This window comes from Dermatophagoides farinae, chromosome 4, assembly GCF_024713945.1.
Source record: "Dermatophagoides farinae isolate YC_2012a chromosome 4, ASM2471394v1, whole genome shotgun sequence".
NCBI classification, from domain to species: Eukaryota; Metazoa; Arthropoda; class Arachnida; order Sarcoptiformes; family Pyroglyphidae; genus Dermatophagoides; species Dermatophagoides farinae.
In genome coordinates, this window is record NC_134680.1 from 5,963,920 (window position 1) to 5,985,562 (window position 21,643).

The 21,643-nt window shown below is 30.7% G+C and overlaps 6 protein-coding genes, 1 long non-coding RNA gene and 2 other non-coding genes across 11 annotated transcripts; 5 read left to right on the forward strand and 4 right to left on the reverse strand.

Annotated features, from left to right (window-relative positions):
* Positions 1-36: 36 nt before the first annotated feature.
* On the reverse strand, positions 37-2,465 carry LOC124490569 (putative ATP-dependent RNA helicase DDX23). The gene has a single exon (XM_047053092.2). The coding sequence runs from the start codon at positions 2,361-2,363 to the stop codon at positions 117-119; it is 2,247 nt and encodes a 748-aa protein (XP_046909048.1). The 5' UTR covers positions 2,364-2,465; the 3' UTR covers positions 37-116.
* Positions 2,466-2,508: 43 nt separating this feature from the next.
* On the forward strand, positions 2,509-4,609 carry emei (transmembrane protein 161-like emei). Its single transcript, XM_047053094.2, has 4 exons — positions 2,509-2,737; positions 2,820-2,920; positions 2,994-3,899; positions 3,978-4,609. The coding sequence occupies exons 1-4, from the start codon at positions 2,735-2,737 to the stop codon at positions 4,576-4,578; spliced, it is 1,611 nt and encodes a 536-aa protein (XP_046909050.1). The 5' UTR covers positions 2,509-2,734; the 3' UTR covers positions 4,579-4,609.
* Positions 3,981-5,205, reverse strand: LOC142597521 (uncharacterized). The gene is made up of 2 exons (XR_012832228.1): positions 5,003-5,205; positions 3,981-4,890 (listed from the first exon to the last, which is right to left on the reverse strand). It is a non-coding gene; the product is annotated as an uncharacterized LOC142597521 (long non-coding RNA).
* A 111-nt stretch (positions 5,206-5,316) lies between these two features.
* Positions 5,317-8,631, forward strand: LOC124490298 (uncharacterized). 2 transcript variants are annotated; one of them, XM_075730918.1, is made up of 2 exons: positions 5,317-5,756; positions 5,816-8,631. In XM_075730918.1, the coding sequence occupies exon 2, from the start codon at positions 6,443-6,445 to the stop codon at positions 8,207-8,209; it is 1,767 nt and encodes a 588-aa protein (XP_075587033.1). In that variant the 5' UTR covers positions 5,317-5,756; positions 5,816-6,442; the 3' UTR covers positions 8,210-8,631. The 2 variants fall into 2 exon arrangements, with proteins under 2 accessions (XP_075587033.1, XP_046908725.2); XM_047052769.2 differs by having other exon boundaries at positions 5,820-8,631.
* Positions 8,632-8,867: 236 nt separating this feature from the next.
* Positions 8,868-14,525, forward strand: LOC124490299 (uncharacterized). The gene is made up of 2 exons (XM_047052770.2): positions 8,868-10,954; positions 11,011-14,525. Exons 1-2 carry the CDS (start codon positions 9,674-9,676, stop codon positions 14,359-14,361), a joined length of 4,632 nt encoding a protein of 1,543 aa, XP_046908726.2. The 5' UTR covers positions 8,868-9,673; the 3' UTR covers positions 14,362-14,525.
* LOC124490685 (E3 ubiquitin-protein ligase NRDP1) lies at positions 14,467-16,302 on the reverse strand. The gene has a single exon (XM_047053227.2). The coding sequence runs from the start codon at positions 15,234-15,236 to the stop codon at positions 14,631-14,633; it is 606 nt and encodes a 201-aa protein (XP_046909183.1). The 5' UTR covers positions 15,237-16,302; the 3' UTR covers positions 14,467-14,630.
* Positions 16,303-16,428: 126 nt separating this feature from the next.
* On the forward strand, positions 16,429-20,005 carry kra (basic leucine zipper and W2 domain-containing protein kra). 2 transcript variants are annotated; one of them, XM_047053224.2, is made up of 5 exons: positions 16,429-16,951; positions 17,313-17,378; positions 17,494-17,583; positions 18,219-19,403; positions 19,473-20,005. In XM_047053224.2, exons 3-5 carry the CDS (start codon positions 17,523-17,525, stop codon positions 19,490-19,492), a joined length of 1,266 nt encoding a protein of 421 aa, XP_046909180.1. In that variant the 5' UTR covers positions 16,429-16,951; positions 17,313-17,378; positions 17,494-17,522; the 3' UTR covers positions 19,493-20,005. The 2 variants fall into 2 exon arrangements, with proteins under 2 accessions (XP_046909180.1, XP_046909181.1); XM_047053225.2 differs by lacking the exon at positions 17,313-17,378 and having other exon boundaries at positions 16,458-16,951.
* A 506-nt stretch (positions 20,006-20,511) lies between these two features.
* On the forward strand, positions 20,512-20,630 carry LOC124491332 (5S ribosomal RNA). Its single transcript, XR_006958948.1, has one exon. It is a non-coding gene; the product is annotated as a 5S ribosomal RNA (ribosomal RNA).
* Positions 20,631-21,082: 452 nt separating this feature from the next.
* LOC124491321 (5S ribosomal RNA) lies at positions 21,083-21,201 on the reverse strand. Its single transcript, XR_006958937.2, has one exon. It is a non-coding gene; the product is annotated as a 5S ribosomal RNA (ribosomal RNA).
* Between the last annotated feature and the right edge of the window lie 442 nt (positions 21,202-21,643).

The window sequence follows — 21,643 nt, forward strand, 5'->3', positions numbered from 1 at the left end:
TTGGAAAATTTTCTGGAAATTGCAAAACAAAAATGAAAATGAAATTTTTTATTTTTTTCCGTAAAGTTTTTTTTTATTGATAATATAAAAAAATAGACAAATTTTGTTTTTGACATTCACATAAGAACTTCCTTTTTCTTTTGTACAACTGTACCTGGTTTATGTTGGGCATCTGGATGATTCATTAATTCTGGTGGACATGTCGATACGGGACTTTGTAATAATAATTGTTTCAAATCATAAAATAGGCTATTATCATCTTTGGTCACTAATGAGATGGCTTTACCATGGCGACCAGCACGACCTGTACGACCAATACGATGTGTATAATCTTCAATTGTTTTGGCCATATCATAATTGATTACTAATGAAACATTCTGAATGTCGATACCACGACCAGCAACATCGGTTGCAACTAGAATGTCTTTTGATCCACTTTTCAATGATGCCAATGCATATTCACGTTGTTCTTGACCTTTACCGCCGTGTAATGTACAGGCATTGAAACCCATTTTTTCCAAACTTTTCGCCAAAACATCAGCACCTTTTTTCTGATTTACAAATACTATTACCGGCGGTTCGACACCAGCTTGTAATATTTTTATCAATTTATGACGTTTTTCATTTTCGCTGACCATATAAACAATTTGTTCAGTACGTTCAGTCGGTTTACCAACGGAACCAATATAGACTGTTGCTGGACGACGTAAATAGGAACGAGCTAAACGTTCGATTGCTGGTGGCATTGTTGCGGTAAACATTACTGTTTGTCGATAACGATTACCAGTGGCCATTCTAGCCATTAATTTATCACCATCTTCAGCATCATCTGTATCTGGTTTTAGATTTGTAACAGGCATATGATCCAAAATTTTTTGCACATCAGCTTCAAAACCCATATCGATCATACGATCAGCTTCATCCAATACAATATACGTACAACGTGACAATACTAGATATCTATTTTCGAGAACATCGATTAGACGACCGGGTGTTGCAATAACAATTTCAACACCCATTCGAACACGAAAACCTTGATCTTCACGTGAAATACCACCAATTATGGTTACAGTGCGTATTTCTAATGCTGTTGCAAATTTCATTGTTTCCTCTTCAATTTGTTGCGCTAATTCACGTGTTGGTGCCAATATGATTGCGTATGGACCTTGATCAATTTCTTCTTGTCGTGTGATTTTCGGCAATGATGTTATCCATACTAATAATGGTATAAGAAATGCTAATGTTTTGCCAGAACCAGTTTCAGCTACGCCGATAATATCACGATTCTGTAGACCAATCGGAATGGCTTGTCTTTGGATCGGTGTCGGTTCTTTATAGCCACATTTTGCAATAATATCCAATATTGATTTTGGTAGACCTTGAATTTCATTCCAGCCACGAACAGGATTCGGTATTCGGCCACCTTTAATTGTTATATTGAAATCTTCACGGAATATACGCCAATCACGTTCAGTCATTTCTGATAATGATTTCTGTGTCCAATGACGATCATCCCATAATTGTTTCTCTTCACGACGTTTAACTTTTTTCAAACGATTCTCTTCCTGTCGTTTTTCCACATCTGACCGGCGTTTTTCCAATAGTTCCCCATAAAATTTTGATTGTTCTTTTCGTTGTTCTTTTGGATCAATACCACCAAGATGACCACGGCCAAAAAATTGTATTGTATGACGATCCTGATAAAGACGATTATAATCAGTTGATGTATCTTCGGTTGCATCCCAATCAAAGACAAATTTACGTTCATTCAATTTACGTGATCGTCGTTTCTTTTTGATAATACCGAGATATCGTTCTTTGATCACTTCTTCTTCTTTTTCTTTTGATTTACCCAATTGTTGACGATCGTCACCACCGTCATCTTCATTGTGATCACCACCACCACCACGGCCAGAACGATAATCTCGATCTTGACGTCCACTGCCTGTAGTTCGATCTGATCTTTCTCGATCACGATTATCACGGCGACGATCAAGGTCTCTATCTCTTCGTCTATCACGATCACGGTCACGATCCCTATCTCTTTCGGAACGAAATGTCGATTTTGCGGCATCCATAAATTGCATCCGTCGACGACGTTCATCATCCTGTTGACGGCGTTTTTCTGCAATCTGTTCCTGTCGTCGACGTATTGCTTCCTGTTCACGTTGTTCTTTCGTAAGGAATACAGGTTTTGATTTTGCTTCTTCTTCTTTCACCAATTTCGACTTAATCTCTTCCAATGATAGTGGTTCTTTTTCTTTACGACGTTTTTCTGCCGCTAATTTCAACATGGTTTCTTCATCCGATTCATCATCTAATTTAGAACGTTTCGTTGGTATATCATTCAAAATGGTAGCCATTGTTTGAGTAAAAAAAATTTGAAAAATGTTTAATTTTGTTGTCAAAATCAAAAAAAAAAAACCGATGAAATGAAAAAAAATACAAACAAGAATCAAATTCTACATTCCAGGTCGCTGATGGGTGTAAATAGTGAAATAGAAAAAAACCAAACGACCCGAATGTTTGATGCCGAACGAATAATTATGCCGAACATCGAATGGCGTGTTAATGTGTTTTTTTTATTGCTATCCATATCCAATATTGATGATCTTCCTTGGCCTAGATTCTGAATTATTCTCTTCTCACTTTCATTCTAATAACAATATGGAATAATATCTACATTCATTGCTATTTATTTACAAAAACAAAACAGAATATTTTCTAATTTATAATGGTAAGAGATTCTTATTTGTTGGTGTTGAAAAAACTAATTTTTTTTGTCTTTGAATTTTAAATCCAATTTTTCCTAAAAAAAGGCTGTATTTGGATTTCAATTATTGCTCACAATAATCATATTAAGTATATTGAATAAACTTTCACCTAAATATTCATTTGCAAGATGGATTCTAACGAAAGGGTTTGTTTTTGATTCTTATTTTTTTTGGTTTTTAATTGCCGAATTTTTTTTTTACTTCATTTGTAATAAATAGAGGCCTAATTCGTTATCTACATCCAACAAATGAACAATTGAAAGAAGCCATACAACAACAATCAAAAAATGATGAACAACAACAATTAATGGGCAACAAAAATTCCAATTCCATCAATCATCAAACAAATCAAAATCATCATCGTAGAAGTTATCGTAAAAATCGACGTAATAATAATCATCATTTTGATGAACAACATTCATCAAAACCGGAAACATTTTATGTTCCAAAAAATCTACAATTAGCACTTGATTCAGAACCATTAACATTATTCAATTTGGTTCAATTGCCTTATTATAATGAGCTTCAATGGTTGATTGATTTTTCAATTAGTACAGTTTTTGTTTATTTTTTTACCGAATTTTATTATACATTCATTCGTGATGGTATGAATGATGAATATAATTTAAGTATCATATGGTGTCTATTATCATTAGGTTTTGTGATGAAAATTCTATGCTCAATAACGGCCACATATTTTCGTGGTGAAGAATCAATTGGTGAACGTTCAATTTGTATTGTTTGTTTTTGCATATATCTTTTAGTGGCAATGATAATATTGATTGCTGATGAAGAAACATTGGAATTTGGTTTGATTGATGCTTATAGAAATTTTTCATATAACGCCTATCGTCTATTGGAAACACAAGGTGCCATCGAAAATGCTTATGGACCTAGTTCATTTTTAATGATAAAATTTTGGCTTGCAATTACATGTGGTTTTATTGGTGCTTTATTTGCTTTTCCTGGTCTTCGTATTGCACAGATGCATTTCGATGCATTGGTTTATGCAAAAGGAAATCAATTCATAACCATAATGTTACATTTGGCATTTGTATCGCCATTATTTATTGTATTGGCGTGGATTAAACCTGTTGCACGTTATTATTTTGTTCAACGAAATTCGTAAGTTTTTTCTTTATCATTTGTTTTTTTCTCTTGATTTGTAATTGTTTTTTTTTGTTTCCTCCTATAATCATCAAGAATTTCAAACACAACATTTGAAAGTGGTCGTCTAATATTAATACTATTAATATTGGCATTACGTTTTTGTCTATTTCGTCGTTATCTACAATCATATCTGAATATTGCACCACAAAAAATTAGTTATCTACGTAAACAAACTGGAAAAGTAACAAATATTGATATACAAAAATTAATTGCACGTGTTGGACATTATCTAAGTGTTGCATCGTTACAATATTTAACACCATTATTATTATGTTTATTTATAACATTATTAACAAAATCAACCGGTGATTATAAATGGACTGGTACATTATTGTTATCATCATCATTGAATCATACAATCGATAATTATAGCCTGATTAATAATAATGATGATAATGAAACAGCAGCAGCTAGTCATCATTTAAATAATTCCATTATGAATAATGCTGGTGATAATGATGATGATGATAAAACAGCTGAAGATGTGGCAAAATTAGCATTAACAATGTTACGTGATGTATTCAATCCGATTGTATTACGTGGTTTTATTGGTTTCATACTTTGGTGGACATGTTCTTGTTGGTTTTTCACTAGTGTTGTTGGTTTTGTTTATAATTCATATTTTAGAACATGATAAATAAAAAAAATTTGTATTGTAAAAATAATTCTTTTTCCCGATTCTTATTCATTCATTCATCATCAATTTGAAACATATTGATATGTTTCATGGTCATCTATATATGATATCTGTCTGGGAATAAAATTCCACCAGATTCTGCATTGGATCGACTCTGTGGCCAAATGGATACGGCATCGGTTTCCGGTTTTTATTCATAAAAAAAAATTCTTTGGATCTCTTTTGATTTTGGTTTTAATTTTAATTAAATCATGCCTTCTTAAACTTATGGGTCGCAATTCCCAAAAAATGAGGTCGCGTAGCAAAATTCTGGATGTGAATTTGTGCAGTGCAGCCACAATCATAAAATGGGGGTCGTGAATGAAAAAAGTTTAAGAAGCCCAGAATTAAATTATAACTATTATATAAAAATGGGAAATACCGAAGATTGTGGGTTCAAGTCCCACCAGGGTCGTGTTATCAAATTTTTATCAAATCAACCAGAAAAAAAACCAGAACCAAGCCCAGAAACATTGATGTGATCATCATTTGTATGTGTGTGATGTGTTTATATCAACAAAAACAACTGGATCATCAAATAATTACACACATCAAATGTCTATTATATATCTGGACGGAATAATGAAAAAACCCACCTACTACTACCACCACCCCCTTTTTCACATTTTCGATGAGCAGCAGTCAAACATCAAAAATGTAAACCAGTTTCGATTTTGTTTTCGTTAATTTTTATTTTTTTTTTTTTTTAGGTACAAAGTACACACACACACATTTTGATTTCGAAATCAAAAAAAATCGAACGATGATCATCAATTGATTTAATGTGTGTGTGTGTGTTTTTTAAAACAACAGTTATATATCGATGGGTAGGTGTGTCATTGTGAATAATCATTCAACATTTTACCACCAATATATCATCACACACATTTACTATACATCGCGATTATTTTGATTCGTCCATCACATTCTATATATGATGATGATGTTTTTTATTATTGTGCTCTGAATAAAGAATATTTATATCCATCAAACAACCACAACAACGACGGCAACGATTTAATGACTATCATCCATTGTTAATCATCATCATCGACAATTGATTTTAAAAAAAATGGAATAAAATTCAATGATAATGACATTTAGATGATGCAATGATCAACAACAACAACAACAAGGTAATAATCAAGGAAATTTGATCTGCCATTGATCACTGTTTTTTTTCCTCTCTTTCTAGATAGATTGGATGGCAAATTTTTTTTTTTCGTCGTTGTCGTTGTCGTTGAACAATCATCATTATGTTTATGTTGGATCTGATTTTGATTGTAACTAGGTCATGTCTGTTGTGTCCATCACAAGGACAATGATTATATTTTTCAACGAAATGAAATAATAGTGCCTTTTTTCCTTAATACGCAAATTAGCGAGAAACAAACAATCAAAAAAAAAAAAAAAATGTAAACGTGTGTGCCTTTTCTATGTTTTGGTGATAATTTATTTAAACATTTTTTTCAACAAAAAAAAATTTGTCCAAAAAATTAATTTTCAAAATTTTACTGTTCATCATCACTGCTCAGCAATGCCAAAATATGAAAATTTTTTGGGATTCACCAATCGAATGAATGTTTTCAACTGTGTGTGTATCATATCAAATCACTATCAATAATCAATCAATAAGTGAAAATACTTTTCCGTTTTATAAAAACCCATAACACGTGTTATCAACAGACGACATCTTTTTTTTTCTCTCTCTCAGAGATGTGATTGATTGATTTATCCATCATATCAATGTCAATAATAAAGTTCTTTATCCTTATATATTGATTGAATAAACATTAACAACAGCAACAACAAATACTACTAAATGATGTCATCATTAAATGATATAACCACTACAATTATGAATGATGATCAACAACAACAACAACAATCCATAAAAGATCAGGATTTAATGGTAAAAAAATTATTAAATTTCATCAATGAAGATGATGATAATGATAATGTCGAACAACAAAAACAACAACAACAAGATAAAGATTTAAATATTGAAACCAAAATGAAAAATGATACAAATAATAATGATGTTATTATATCGGTTATAAAAAATGAACCTGATGATGATAAAGATGATGATCAACAACAACAACAACAACAGCATCATCATCATCAGCAGCAGCAACAACAACAACAACAGGTTGATAATGATGAACAGACGATGATGACAACAACGAATGGAAATACCACCAATATCAATGGTGATGATGATGATGAAATTGTTGTTAATAATAATGAAAATATCACATTATCAATTATGACGACAAATGTGACAACGACGTCGACGACGACAACGACTACATCATCATCATTATCAATAAATCCATTGGATAAGATAACACAACGTAAATCATTGGATTATTTAAAAGAATTATTCAATGATCGTGAACGTTTATCATTGATGCCAATTGGTATATTTTCACATGCATTACGATTATTGGATCAAGAAATTGTTCGTGTACGTACATCATTGATACATATTGATGGTTCAGCTGATGAACGTAAACCATTACAATTGCCTGAACCGGATGGTGCCATTATACAACGTACTACACGTGTATCTATACCGGTTGATCAATATCCAGAACATAATTTTGTTGGACGTATTATTGGTCCACGTGGTCTTACCATACAAGAATTAGAAGTAGATTGTGGTTGTAAATTATATGTACGTGGAAAAGGTTCATTACGTAATAAAGATAAAGAAGAAAAGTTACGTGGCCAATCGAATTGGGAACATTTAAATGAAGATTTACATGTTATGATCGTAGTGGAAGATACGATTAATCGTGCTGAAATTAAATTAAACTATGCACGGGATCAAATACAGAAATTGATTGATTCGGTCATTATGCAAAAAGATGATTTTAAAATGCGACAATTAGCTGAATTGGCTATTTTGAATGATAAATTTAATATGAAAAAATCATCAATTAAAAATCGTAATCAACAACAACTGATGACCAATGGACACCTTGTATCATCATCATTATCATCATCTACGGCATTATCAGCAGCAGCAACAACAACAACATCGTCATCAATACCAAATTGTCTGTTGATTGATACAACATCTGGATCATTTGTTGGTGGTGGCGGTGGCAGTAGTAATCATACAACAAGTCATCATCAAACATCACCACAAACATTAGCAGCTGCCATATTGAATCATCATGCTAATCAATTAATTGGTTCAACAACATCGCAATATCAACCGCAACAACAACCACCACCACCACCACCATCTTTGTCAACAACCATACCACCTTCTTCTTTGAATTTGGAACAATCATTATTTACTACTAATCAACAATTACAATTTGCACAATTAGCTGCTCAACAACAACAGCAACAAAGATATCAAACAAATGCATTTAATACAGATTTATTTGCTATAATGGCTGCAGCTGCAGCTGCTTCTGGCGGCGGTCTATATGGTGGTGGTTCGACGGCAATAGATCCATCCATATATTCAATTTATAATAATAATAATAATTATCAAAATCAACAACGGCAATCACGTTATCATCCATATCATCATCATATGAATATGAAACGTAAACATCATACAGAATAATGATGATGATGAGCCTTTTAAAATTTTTTTTTCGTTTGTTTATTTTCAAAATCAATATCTCATTTTGCATAATATAAAAATGTGTTCGAATTTTTTTTTTTTTTTGTTCATCAATCACATATTGTGAGAATTATAATTACATAATAATATACACACAAATACGAAAACAAACATGTACCGAAAGTGCCAACATGATAATCAATGTTTTTCATTTCAATGTTTTTCTTTTTCATACATGTGATTTAATAATTTTTTTTTCTACATTGGAAAAAAAAGCCAAATTTGACATTTGAAAATGTTTTTCTTTGATTTGATATATTGATATATTCATCATTATGATTTTCATTTGAAAAAAAAACATAAATTTGAAATAAAATGTCGATTGTTTTTCAATTTAAAAACAAAACAGAAAAAAAAACAAATTGACCGCCTAAATAAAAATTTCGAATGTGGATCAATTTTCATTTGATCGACTATTTCTACCTTGATGATTGTCAGTGTGTTTTGTTTACGATGGCGATGCACAAACACACACACACACACATGAATTCATCTGTCTGTCTCTGAGCGCGCATGTGTATTTTTGGACAAATGTTTTTTTTTTTTTTTTTTTGGATGTTCAATCTTTTTCGAGTGTGTGTGTTATTTTTTTGTGTGTGTGTGTGTGTGTGTTTGTGCGGAGTTTAATAGTAAAAAATAGTGAATGAATAATGAAGCAAAAAAACAAACAAACAAATAATTCTGGAATTTGTATTATTCTCAATAATTCTATTATCCGGTTATTTTATATGTTAAATGGATTGATCATCGTAAATCATCGATAAATCAATCAACCCAAATGGATAAAACAAATGTATTCGATTAATGAATTTCAAATTTTTCATCAGTGAAATTTGTACTTGAACATTTTTGTTTGATTGTTGAATAGGAGAAACAAAAAAAAAATCAAATATCGAATATAATCCAATCCATCTGAATTTTTTTTCCCATGATTCAATTGATTCACCACTGATCAATCAGATATATTGATCCGTCATCATTGTTCATCATCATCATCATCATCATAAATGTGAGAATTTAAAGGAAAAAAAATTTAAAAAACCTAAATATAGCATTGGGCGAAGAAAATAAATAAACAAAAAAAACCTGTTGTTGGCCACTGTGATGAAGAAATTATCGTTTAAAAAAATCAGAAAACAAACGGGTAAAAACACAGATTATTAAAGTGGAAAAAAATTTGAAATTTTCGCGCCGAAATCTCGGAAAATACGAATTTGAAATTCTCAAACCACCACCACCACCGCCAACAAACACACACACACATTGATTGTATTCGAATTTCAGAATTAATTTTTTTTTCTCACACTAACATTCGAAAATTATACTTACCTATTTGATGTAATTTTTTTTTTAATTTACAATTAACAAAACAGAAAAACAAATTCAATTATCAAATGTATCTTGATGTCATTGAATTTATCATCATTGATTTCATATGTATACGATATGTATGTTAAAAAGAATAATAATCAACAACAACAACAACAACGTGATGATAATAAAAGAAATAAAAAATCTACATCATCATCATCATTATTATCGAATACAATCGGATCGAAAAAACAAAATGATACGACAAATAATAATAATAATAAACATAATCGATCATCATCATTGTCGACGACTAAACAGTCATCATCAACATTGGATTTACAATCACAAACGACGACAAAAACATTATTGATGAATAAAAATAAAAATAGACAGGAAAAAAATCTGGTCAATGGCACTACATCATCATCATCGTCATCGGTATCGATTTCTGCATATCGAAAAAATCGATCTTCATCATCATCAAATATTATGAGTCAGAAATGTTCGAATTCATCATCATCATCATCATCATTGAAACGTAAACATCAGTCATCATCATCGACAAAAAACAATAGTCTAATTCAACGACAAAAACATCGACTTAATCATCATCATCATAATCATCAACAATTGAATCGTTTTACACATCCTAATCATCATTATAATAATAAAATCTTAAAAAATAAAGAAAAATTAAAATCATCACCGTCACCTTCACATTCATCGTTGGATAAAACAACGGTAGTGAAAAAATTGAAAAATTCCAATTATAAAATACCGAAAAATCGATCATCATCAAACACAACGACGACTACAACGACAACCAGTAGCAGCAATAGTGGTAACGGTGGTAATAGTGGTGGCCAATCGACAAAATTATCACCAAAAAAATGTACAATTAAAACGGAAACAATATTTGAAGGTGATCCAAACATAGATGATGATGATGATGTTGATGTTAATGATGATGATGATGATGAAAACATTGATGGCATGATGGTTCCAAAACAATCATCATCAAAAACATCGAAAAAGAAAAGTATCAATGGACGATCAAAAACATTTATTAAAGCAAAACAATTTGTTGAAACGAATGAAAAATTATATCCAGAATTACGGAAATTACAACAATATGAACAACAGGAACATGATGATATTGAATCATTGAAAATACATTTTAATTCTACACAATGGTCGATTGAAGATCGATTATCATCAATTGTGCAACAAGAATCTGATTTGAAATTGGAATCAAAAATATTTCAATCATGGTTACGTGATGAATGTGGCGTTGGCCATTCGAATAATCGTTCAAATAGTGGTAGTAATAGCAGTAATAATAGTCGTAATCGAAAAACTACATTTCATTCGGTAATTATAACTTTTTTTAAAATTTAAAAAATTAAATTCATTTATTTGTCATTTAGTTTCAAAAATATTATAAAAAACGTCGTGATCAAGAACGTTGGAAACAACATAGTTTACGTGGTTGGCCATGTAATGGTTCCATCTATGTATCATCTGCGTCATTATCAAAACGTCTTTGGTATCATGAAAAACTAAAACTTAAAGATGAATTACTACCGCCATTAGATTCGGTATTGCCTACACCACCGCCATCCACATCATCATCATCATCTTCATCTTCAATATGTACAGTTAAAACAACAAATGAAACAAACGATGATTTTGATGTTTCAAATAATTGGGAATTAGTATCATTAGAACATGCATTCAATGCCTTTCCATCAACATTTCAAACGACCAAACCAAAAGTTAAATCATCATTATCAATGATAAATATTTGTGATGAAATTATTAGCTATTCATCTGTATCGGATATTGGTGGTACGAATTCTGAATCAACAAATCAATCTGTAAAATCATCGTCAACCATCATAGATAGGAAAACCACAACTACCGGATTGAAAAAGAAATCGAAAAAAATACGAAAGAAAAATCGTACGGCTACAGCCAATGTTCTACATACACCACGTTCATCATCGAAAGCTGTACAGCAACAATTAGCTAGTCAATCAAATGTTAATGAGTCATTAATAATTGCTGCCAGTCAAGATTCTTCTGAATATATGACATTATTTTCCATGGAGAAATGGGAAAAATTTCAAACATTTATTATAAAAACCGTTTTCAATATTGAAAGACGCAATTGGGAACCATTGCAATCCTATTTACGTTTAGCCATCATTGATTTAGTTGGATTTGATCGATTAATTAATCGTGAATTACGAACAGTATGGCCAATAGTTGCAACAATTAAATATGAATCTGAACCGGTTATTGAACCGGAAAATATGCCATTACCAGCTAAACGAAGACGACGTAGTAGTTCAAAAGTATTGGAATATTCTGATTCAAATTCACCTCGTAAACGTAATCGTTTGAATGGTACGATAAATGAATGTATAAGAAATGGATCAAAAAGTCCATCACCACCATCGTGTATCAATCATCATCATATGATGACAACCGGTGGTAAATCAACTACATTATCGCCGGTAACATTTCATATGCCATTAATGACACGAACACAATCAAAATATTTTTTTGAAAATGTTATCAATGGTGGTGATACAACGCCAGCTACTCCAACGTTTGCACCACCACCCACCACAACGTTCAAAGATGCAAAACAAATTCAACAACATTTAATGGAAACAGTGATTTCAATAGAATCATTGCAGAAACTTTCCAACGATATTTATCATCGTCAATCGGTGTTGAAAGTATTGAAAATTTTTAAAGAATTTTTTAATTTCAAATTTAAATCTCCATATTCTCAACAACAACCACAACAACAGCAACAATCGATTGCCAATCATGGTATGAATAGCACAATCGGTTCGGAAACATTACCGACAACAACAACAACAACAACACCGTTGATGGTCATTGGATCATCAAACATGATGGGAACGAAATCAACCAAAACATCATATCGTATTTATAATGGTAAACGACGACGTCGTAAACGTTCATTGGCATCATCCACAGTTGAACCAATGATGACTAGTCAGCAGCAACAATTATCAAATCAAAAAAATGGAAAAAATTCCACAATTCAGAATCAACATCCACAATGTCATGGTGTTGAATGTTCAATTAGATTTGATATGCCAAACATATCACGTATTGATATGAATCCATCTTCTCTACAATCGATTTATGAACATGATGATAATAATGATCGTGATATCGATTCGATGGATTATAATGAAGATTTATTTGATGGAACAATGGAACTATTGAAACAAACTGAACAGATTTTCATCAATACAGCTGGTAATTTGCCATCAACATTTTTTCCAAGACAATCATTCAATGGTAATGGTGGTGATGATTTACTAACTGGTGAATCATCTTCATGTTCCGAATCCAAATTATATCACAATAGTAGTAGTAGTAGTCCACGAAAATTATGGCCATCATCATCTTCAATCGGTAATCGTAATAATAGTAGTACAAATATTTCACCATCAAAATGTGAAATGAAACTTCGTTCACGAAGCTCAAGTTCCTCATCGAATTCGATACAATTTGGATTGTTGGATGAATCATCACAGGATCGTGAACATCATCATAATAATCACCATCATAATCAACAGCAGCATCCAACAACAGCATTAATATGGGATGCAAATAATTTATCCATATTTAAAAATTTTATTGAAATTAATTTCGATGAAATTGAATCACCAACAGCCATTGTGGATAAATCAAGAATGATGATACGTACACGTGGTGGTAGTAAACGTATAGCTGCTGCGGCAGCAGCTGCCGCCGCCGCAGCCGCCGCTGCTGCTGCTGCTGTTGAAAAAGAATCAATTGTCAAGGATGAAAATTCAAATGCCAATCATATTAAGGATAATAATCAAATCAAATATTTGACCATCATAATTGAAAAAATTGAAAATCATTTACGTGTGTTGTCCATAAGAAATCAATCACGTTTGTCTGCTATATGTGATATGTTCTGTGAGGATTATCATCTTGATCAATTAGAATATCGTTTAGAAAGATTGGATTTTGAAATAATTGATCTCTATCATCAATATTTATTTCGTGAGAAAAAATTCACTGATGAAGAATTGGAATCCTGTTTAGCAAAACTTGAAGATCATGCTCAATTGAATAAAGAATATATAACTAAATCAATATGTTTGATGGCTGTTGCACCTAATTCCCAGCGTATGACAATGGCATTCTGTCAACGTTCAAAATTAATGTCAACATTAATGATGATGATGAAGAATAATAATCATATCAATAATGATAATAATATGAATAATCAAGGTTCAATGTTTAAAGATTTATTTGAATCAATAATGATGACAATTACAGCTCGTAATCATGTACAACAATCAGTATCATCATCATCATCGTCATCATCGACATCCTTATTGAATATACAGCAAGAATTATGGACATTGGCTAAACAAATTGATTGGTCATTATTGAATGATAATAATTGTCGATATCATAATAATCAACATGAGTGCAATGAAAATTCTCATAAAGATAATGATGGAATCAATAATAATGGTGGTGGTGTTATTGGTAATAATAATGTAATACAATCATCATCATCATCATCAATTATAAGAAAATTATCATTTGATCAAATTGCTCAGAATATTCTTGCTACTATGAATGATCATCATCATAATAATGTTGATAGAATGGATAATTTGATTGAAACATTATCATCGTCATCATCATTATCATCGAATAATGGCCATGATTTATTTATTGAATGATGATTATATAACCATTGTGTTCATTGATGAATTTTTCAAAAAAAAAAAAAAAACAAAATCAAATTTTTTTTTTCACACCCACAATACAATATATGTAATATGTAATTTATTATTATTTTATTTTTTAATAAACAAAAAAAAAAGATTTTTCTTCAACATTTTAATTTACAATTTTGCATGATTTGTTGATTAAAAATTGAATGAATCACAGGTGGTTTGTTTTGTTTTTCGTTTGTTTGTTTGGTTTTTTTTTTCAAACAACAACAATTTTAACCAATCAAACAAAACAGGTTCCAGATAAATTTTGATAAACGACCAAATTGATCAATCAATACAGTAAATGGTAAAAATAGATAAATAATCAAAAATAATGAAAATGAAATGATTATTAATTGATAAAGTATACGTATTTTTTCATCACGATCAATAATCTGTTCATTTTGATATTTAATCATCTGTGACATTTCATTGATACAATCATGTTCAATAAGATCACGACGTTTCATTAAACGTTGACAATATAATTTACATTTGATCATACTATCAGGATTATATTGACATTCTAATTGATGTTGATCATATTGTTCTAAACGTATTGTTTGTTCGCAGCCATCATCACGATATGGGCAATAAATTTTTAAACGATTAATCAAATTACGTATAGCACGTGGTGCACGTTTCAACATACATGTTCGTAATGGACAACGATCAATTGGACATGTATGATGATGACGAAGCCAATCATTAATACATTCATTACAGAATAAATGATCACAATGTGTGGTCAATGGATCTTCTAATACACCAGTACAAATTGAACAGATAAGCTCTTCACTGATTTCTGAATCTTCAAAACGATCTGTATCGAAACCCATGATGATGATGATCCAATTATTGTTGTTTCAATAAATGGAAATTATTTTTAGGTTTGGCCAATCTGATTTTCTGATTCTAATGGTGATGATTCGAATCATATCAACAACGAGGAGGGAGAGGGGTTGAAATCACAAATATATATATAAACATCATCAGTACGGCCATCTGTTGTAGACCGATGTATTTGATTTTGAATTGAATTTTTTTTTTGCCAATTTGAAAAAAAAAATCATTTGACTTATTCGTAGCATGATAGTCCGATGACGTAATAATTCATGTGACATTAACATTGTGTTTTGATTTTTAATTTTTTCTTTTTTTTTGGAATTAATCCAATGTTATTTTGATAGCAAATTTGTGTAAAGGTAATATGTATTACTAATAATCATCGGTTTACCTTGAAATAAATCCTTGATCTCTCTCTTTTTTTCCCGAAGAAGAATGAACAATATAATTTGTGTGAGCGTATGACGTGTATATATCGGGATTTATTCCGCCATTCCATGGTCATCTATTGTTTGTTAATTTTTTTTTTGCGGCGGTGTTTATATATATACAGTGTTGACGTGTAACGAATGACGAATTCTATTTGATTTATTTAATTTGACATCATAATCCAATTTAATCAGTTAATATCTGGAAAAAAAGAAGAATTCCGATTCACATTCATTCATTCATTCAATTATAATTTATTAATAACTATAGCGTGAGTTGCGCACCTTTGCAAATACATCCACACACAATTATATATATATAAAGAAAAATCGATGATCGATTCGTTCATCACTTTCATCATTTATCATATTCTTTTTCCTTTTCAAAATCATGCTACTCACCCACACCACACATACACACATACACACACACCACAACAACTCATTTTTTTATATTATAAAAATATCGATTTCCGTTCATCAATTTTAATCATGTTTTTACAATACCACTACTCTTTTATTTACAAAGGATATCCTTTTAATACACAAAAAAAAACACATCGTGAGCATGCGTAACTCATGAATTTTTTTCAATATTTGTGTCTGAGTGTGTGTGTGACACATCTTCAACCTCACGAGGCAAGTCTTTTTTTTTCAGTCGTCATCTAAAAAATGTATACGTATATAGTGGTAGTAGTAGTAGTAGTAGTGGTACATATTTTAACTGTGTGATGATGATTGCATTACATTTCAATGTATATACGACGTTCAATATATTATTACTCACATTTATCTTGTCCTGTGTGCGTGTGTCTGAAACTTGTAATTTTTTTTTTGTTGTTGATCATTTTTTTTCATTCATTTATTAATAAAAAAGTAAAGGAAAATTTCATTTCATTTTTGGTTGAAAAAAAAAAGAAAAAACTCAAGAGTGAGAAAAAGAGAGCTATAGAGAACGAGAGACAAAGACAAAATCAAGTAACATCGTCATTTTTTTTTTATTCATTTATTGCGATTTCATTTTTTTTCCTTTTGGATTTTCGTCGTGGAAAATCATCATCATCATCGTCGACGACATCATAATCGGTTCATTCATCCAGACCGAATAATAATCATACAGCAGACACCATTTATTCGTTCACATTTTTTGTTGTTTAACACGAAAATCCCAATCATCATCAAATCAATTGTTTGAATTGTCACAATTTTTTTTTGTTCATCCTTTTTTTCGATTATAATATTTTGATTTTCAATTCAATCGTTTCGTTGAACATCAAAAGGTAAGATTTTGATTGTCGATGAATGGACACATATTTTTCAAATAACAAACAATATAACACGCACACACACATTGATTTCAATGTGCTTTCCATTAACTCGCACACACACACACACGCAAACACTGAGAGAGCATAACATTCGATTTTTTTTAGTTTCGAATTTTTTTTTTTCATTTTCAAAACACATTTTTTTATGATTTTCATTTCATTTCATTTTTTTTCATTATAAATACCCGTAATGATCTTCATCTTGCATATTGATTGATTATATATCATCACCAATACCACCATCTCATCATAATCATCATTTTTCCCGATATTTTTCGATTGATTTTTATTTGATTGATTGATAAATTCACAGAAAATCCAAGCGTTTTCTGGTGTGCCCGTTTTTTTCCCTTTTTGTTTCATATTTTATTTTTAAGTTGTACGTATTTATTTCTGCCATTAATAACAATGAATTAATTTATTTTTCATTTTTTTTAATTCAATTTTTTTTTCTGTTTACTGTTCACACTAAATAAATTTCATTATTTATTTAGTAAATAGATTTCTGTATACCATCGATTGTATGAATCAAAAAGCAGAGAGACCAACACTCCAAGGTCAACGAATTAAGACCAGAAAAAGAGGTGAGAATTTTTTTTGTTACAAAATTTGTCTTTGATGATAATCACCACAAATGATATTTTTTCAAAGTTCAATTCATTTTCGATTTTGGTGTGTGTGTGTGTTGATGGAAACATACACTTGCACACACACTTACTCTTTTCTCCAAATCTAGATTCAGGTTAACCTAATTTTTTTTTCCAACTTTATTACATTGATGATATGACTACGGTTCATTCATTCAAAAATAGATTTTTTTTCAAATGTTTATCGTTGTTGTAATGGAATCTCATACTCATGTGGTGATAATCACTTATATTGGATTTTTTCCGGGATATTTGACCGGACAATATAATTGGTTTAAAGGGCTGAAGGGAAAAATAATATAACAAAGGATGAAACTTGTTTGTCCCGTTTTTTTTCCATTCTCTCTGCCCATTTCGACAAGTTTCGTTTCGTTTCTCAGTGTGGATTGAATTTTTTTTTTCTTCGACATTTTTAATCGGTAAATTATTTACCGGTTCTATTTTTAGATTTGTCCATTTAGATTTCCATCATTTTTTCTAACTTCCAGATTATTCATCTTTGCACTATGGATATTGATAATTTTCACTAGAAATCTGACCTATTTTTTTTGTTTTGTTTTTTTTCCTTTTAGATGAAAAAGAGAAATTCGATCCACAAGGATTCCGTGATTCGATTATACTTGGCATCAAAGAAACAAACGGCGATCTTGATCAGCTTTCAAAATTTCTCGACATCTCTGGATCAAAATTAGATTATCGTCGTTACGGTGAATCATTGTGTGACATATTGATTGCTGGCGGCCTACTAGCACCCGGTGGATCAATATTGACCGATAACGAGCCTGAACAAACCTACACCGAATATTCGGTATTTGGACGACCATCTGATGACGAATCAGTGAAACAATTTGTTTCATTAGTATTTGTTCGTCTTATACGGCGATATAAGTATCTGGAAAAATCATTGGAAGAAGATTTGAAAAAGATTGTTGTCTTTTTACGTGCATTTACCGCCGATGATCGTCTTAAATTGGCTAAATTATTTGCCTATCTATTGGCATCTGGTCATATTTCGGTCGCACCATTGAAAAAATTGCTTGAACAAGACCTGTTGATCAAAGAAGGTTTTGGATTTGAATTCCTTTTGCAAGTATTGCAAAGTTGGCAAAATGAGAAAGATGCATCCACAGTGTGGACTGCTTTACGAAAATCGGGATTGGATTCCAAATTGTTGGATTTTCTGCCAAAATCCAAACGTAATCAGGATACATTCAGTAAATCAATGCTTGAATATGGATTACAACAATTGTTGGCATATCAAGAGGCACAACGAGTGGAAACGTTGAAGAAAGAATTATCGCAAGAGATTCAAAATCAAATCAATGAAAATGGTTCAACACCCAAAGAATTGATCGGTATCGTTAAAGATTATATGACAGAATATTCATTGACAGAAACTGAAGTAATTGTTATTTTATGGAATACTCTCATGAGTATGGTTGAATGGAATAAGAAAGAAGAATTGGTTGCCGATCAAGCTATGAAACATTTACGGGTCTATATACCATTATTTGCTGAATTTACTAAAACTAACAAGGCTGAAATGTCATTAATGTTACGTATACAGGATTATTGTTATGAAAATATGAATTTTTTGAAAGCATTTCAAAAAATTATATTTCTATTCTATAAGAATGATGTAATCAGTGAAGATGTCATTCTTCGTTGGTATAAAAAAGATCATTTATCAAAAGGTAAAAGTATCTTTCTTGAGCAGATGAAAAAATTTATTGATTGGCTTATGAATGCCGAAGAAGGTAAGAATAGCATTATAGTATTGTTTCATTGATTTTACTAATTTTTTTTTCATCAATTTCATTTTGTAGAAGAATCTGAAGAAGAATAAAATCATTCAATTCATAACAATCATTCTGTATGTGTGTTTTGTGTATTCCGTTGAAGATGGCCGTATCCATTTAACAATCTTATAGATTCAACATCATATATGAACATTGTTTACAAACACACACACACACCACCAACACCAATTGAACCTTCTGCCATTTAAAATAAACACAATTTGTTTATCCTATTTACTCTTTCTTTTTTCTCTACACATATATTATTATTATTATTATCCTCATATTATTATCCAATTATTAATCCACAAACAAAAAAAAACACCATCCAAACCGTAAATTTATTATTACTTAATTTTTAATTCTTTAAAACAAACAAAAAAAATTTTTACCTGATAAACAGAAAATTTTATTTCATCATTTATATTGATTATTATTTGAAGAAAATGGCAACAACAACAACAACAAATATCATCAATCGCTTTTAATGTCTATGTTTGTCTATGTTTTTGTGTGTGTTTGTGTGGAATAAATGAAAATAAAAATTTAATACCAACCAATTGATCATTGCCATGATTGACTATTGATTGATTGTGATTAATTATGATTAGAATAAAAATGTATTAATTTATTGGGTCCACCATTATTCCATGATTTTCATCATCATCATTTATTCATTGGTAATGGTATGGTCTTATGGGTTCATCGAACTGATCTTTATTTTCGTCAATCTTGTTATTTTCAAAATTATCGTATCATTTCGGGAATGGTTCCAAAAGAAATCGATGACAAAAAAAGGAGACTAATTGATGTTTTTCATTCAGTTTATAGAAATATCAAATACACAACTCATATTGAACATTATAAATTTATTCAAACGACTGTTCTCTCAGCTTACGACCGATTCTCGTCTGATCACCGAGTTTCAATTTAGAGTTATTGTAAAAATTTACTGAAAAATGCTCAAATGAATTGAATGAAAAAACAAAAATTGTGGCCTTTTTTTATCATTAAACATTGTTACAAGCTTCCGCTTTATGAATTGAGAATCACCCCTGCTCTTTCAGCTTACGACCATATCACGTAGAAAAAACTGGTTCTCGTCTGATCACCAAAGTCAAACTACGTCGAGCCGAGTTAGTACTTGGGAGGGGAACCACTTGGGAACACTCGGTGTCGTAAGCTTTTCCGTTTTTTTTCATTTTTTTCAAAATTTCAATCCGTTACCATCAAAAATCGTATCATTGATCCAATTAATGATAAATAAAGGTCAAGGTAACATGTGTGACAACTTTTTTTTCTTGTTCGTAAGAAAGTTGTCATACTAGCAATAAATATAAGAGAATAATGATTTATTGGGCAAAAAAACTTTACTTTCATTCTAAACTTGAATCTCAATTAAAAAAACGTAGATCCGTTACCATCAAAAATAGATCATTATATACTATCAATTGATCATTGTGATGATTGACTATTGATTTTTTTCTATTGATTGATTGATGATAATCTTTGATATTTTTTTGTTGTTGTTGCCATTTTCTTCAAATAATAATCAATAAATGATGGAATAAAATTTTCTTCTGTTCATCAGGTAAAAATTTTTCAAAGGTGTCTTAAAAATCTACAAAAAATTAAAAAGCTTACGACACCGAGTGTTCCCAAGTGGTTCCCCTCCCAAGTACTAACTCGGCTCGACGTAGTTTGACTTTGGTGATCAGACGAGAACCAGTATTTTCTACGTGATATGGTCGTAAGCTGAAAGAGCAGGGGTGATTCTCAATTCCTAAAGTGGAAACTAATCAATAACAAAATCAACATCATGATGATTAATTGAAAATCAATTATTAACAAGTTTTTTTGTTATAATTGAAAATTCTTTCTTTTCGAATCAAGGACAAACAAACAAAAAAATAAAACATTTATAAGCATGAATTTGGAACCAAAAAAAGGTTCAGTTACTGTTCAATTTCATTTCATTCGCAGATTCTGTACAAATGCTTTTACAGGCTATTTACCAACGATTATATTAAGCTCACATGTGTTTCATATATTTCATTTGTTAATCAAATCTAATCTAATCTAATCTAATCTTGGGAACACTCATTTTGACCTGATGAACAGAAAATTTTATTTCATCATTTATTGAAAATAAAAATTTAATTAAAATTAAATGCCATCAATTTTTCTATTGATTGATT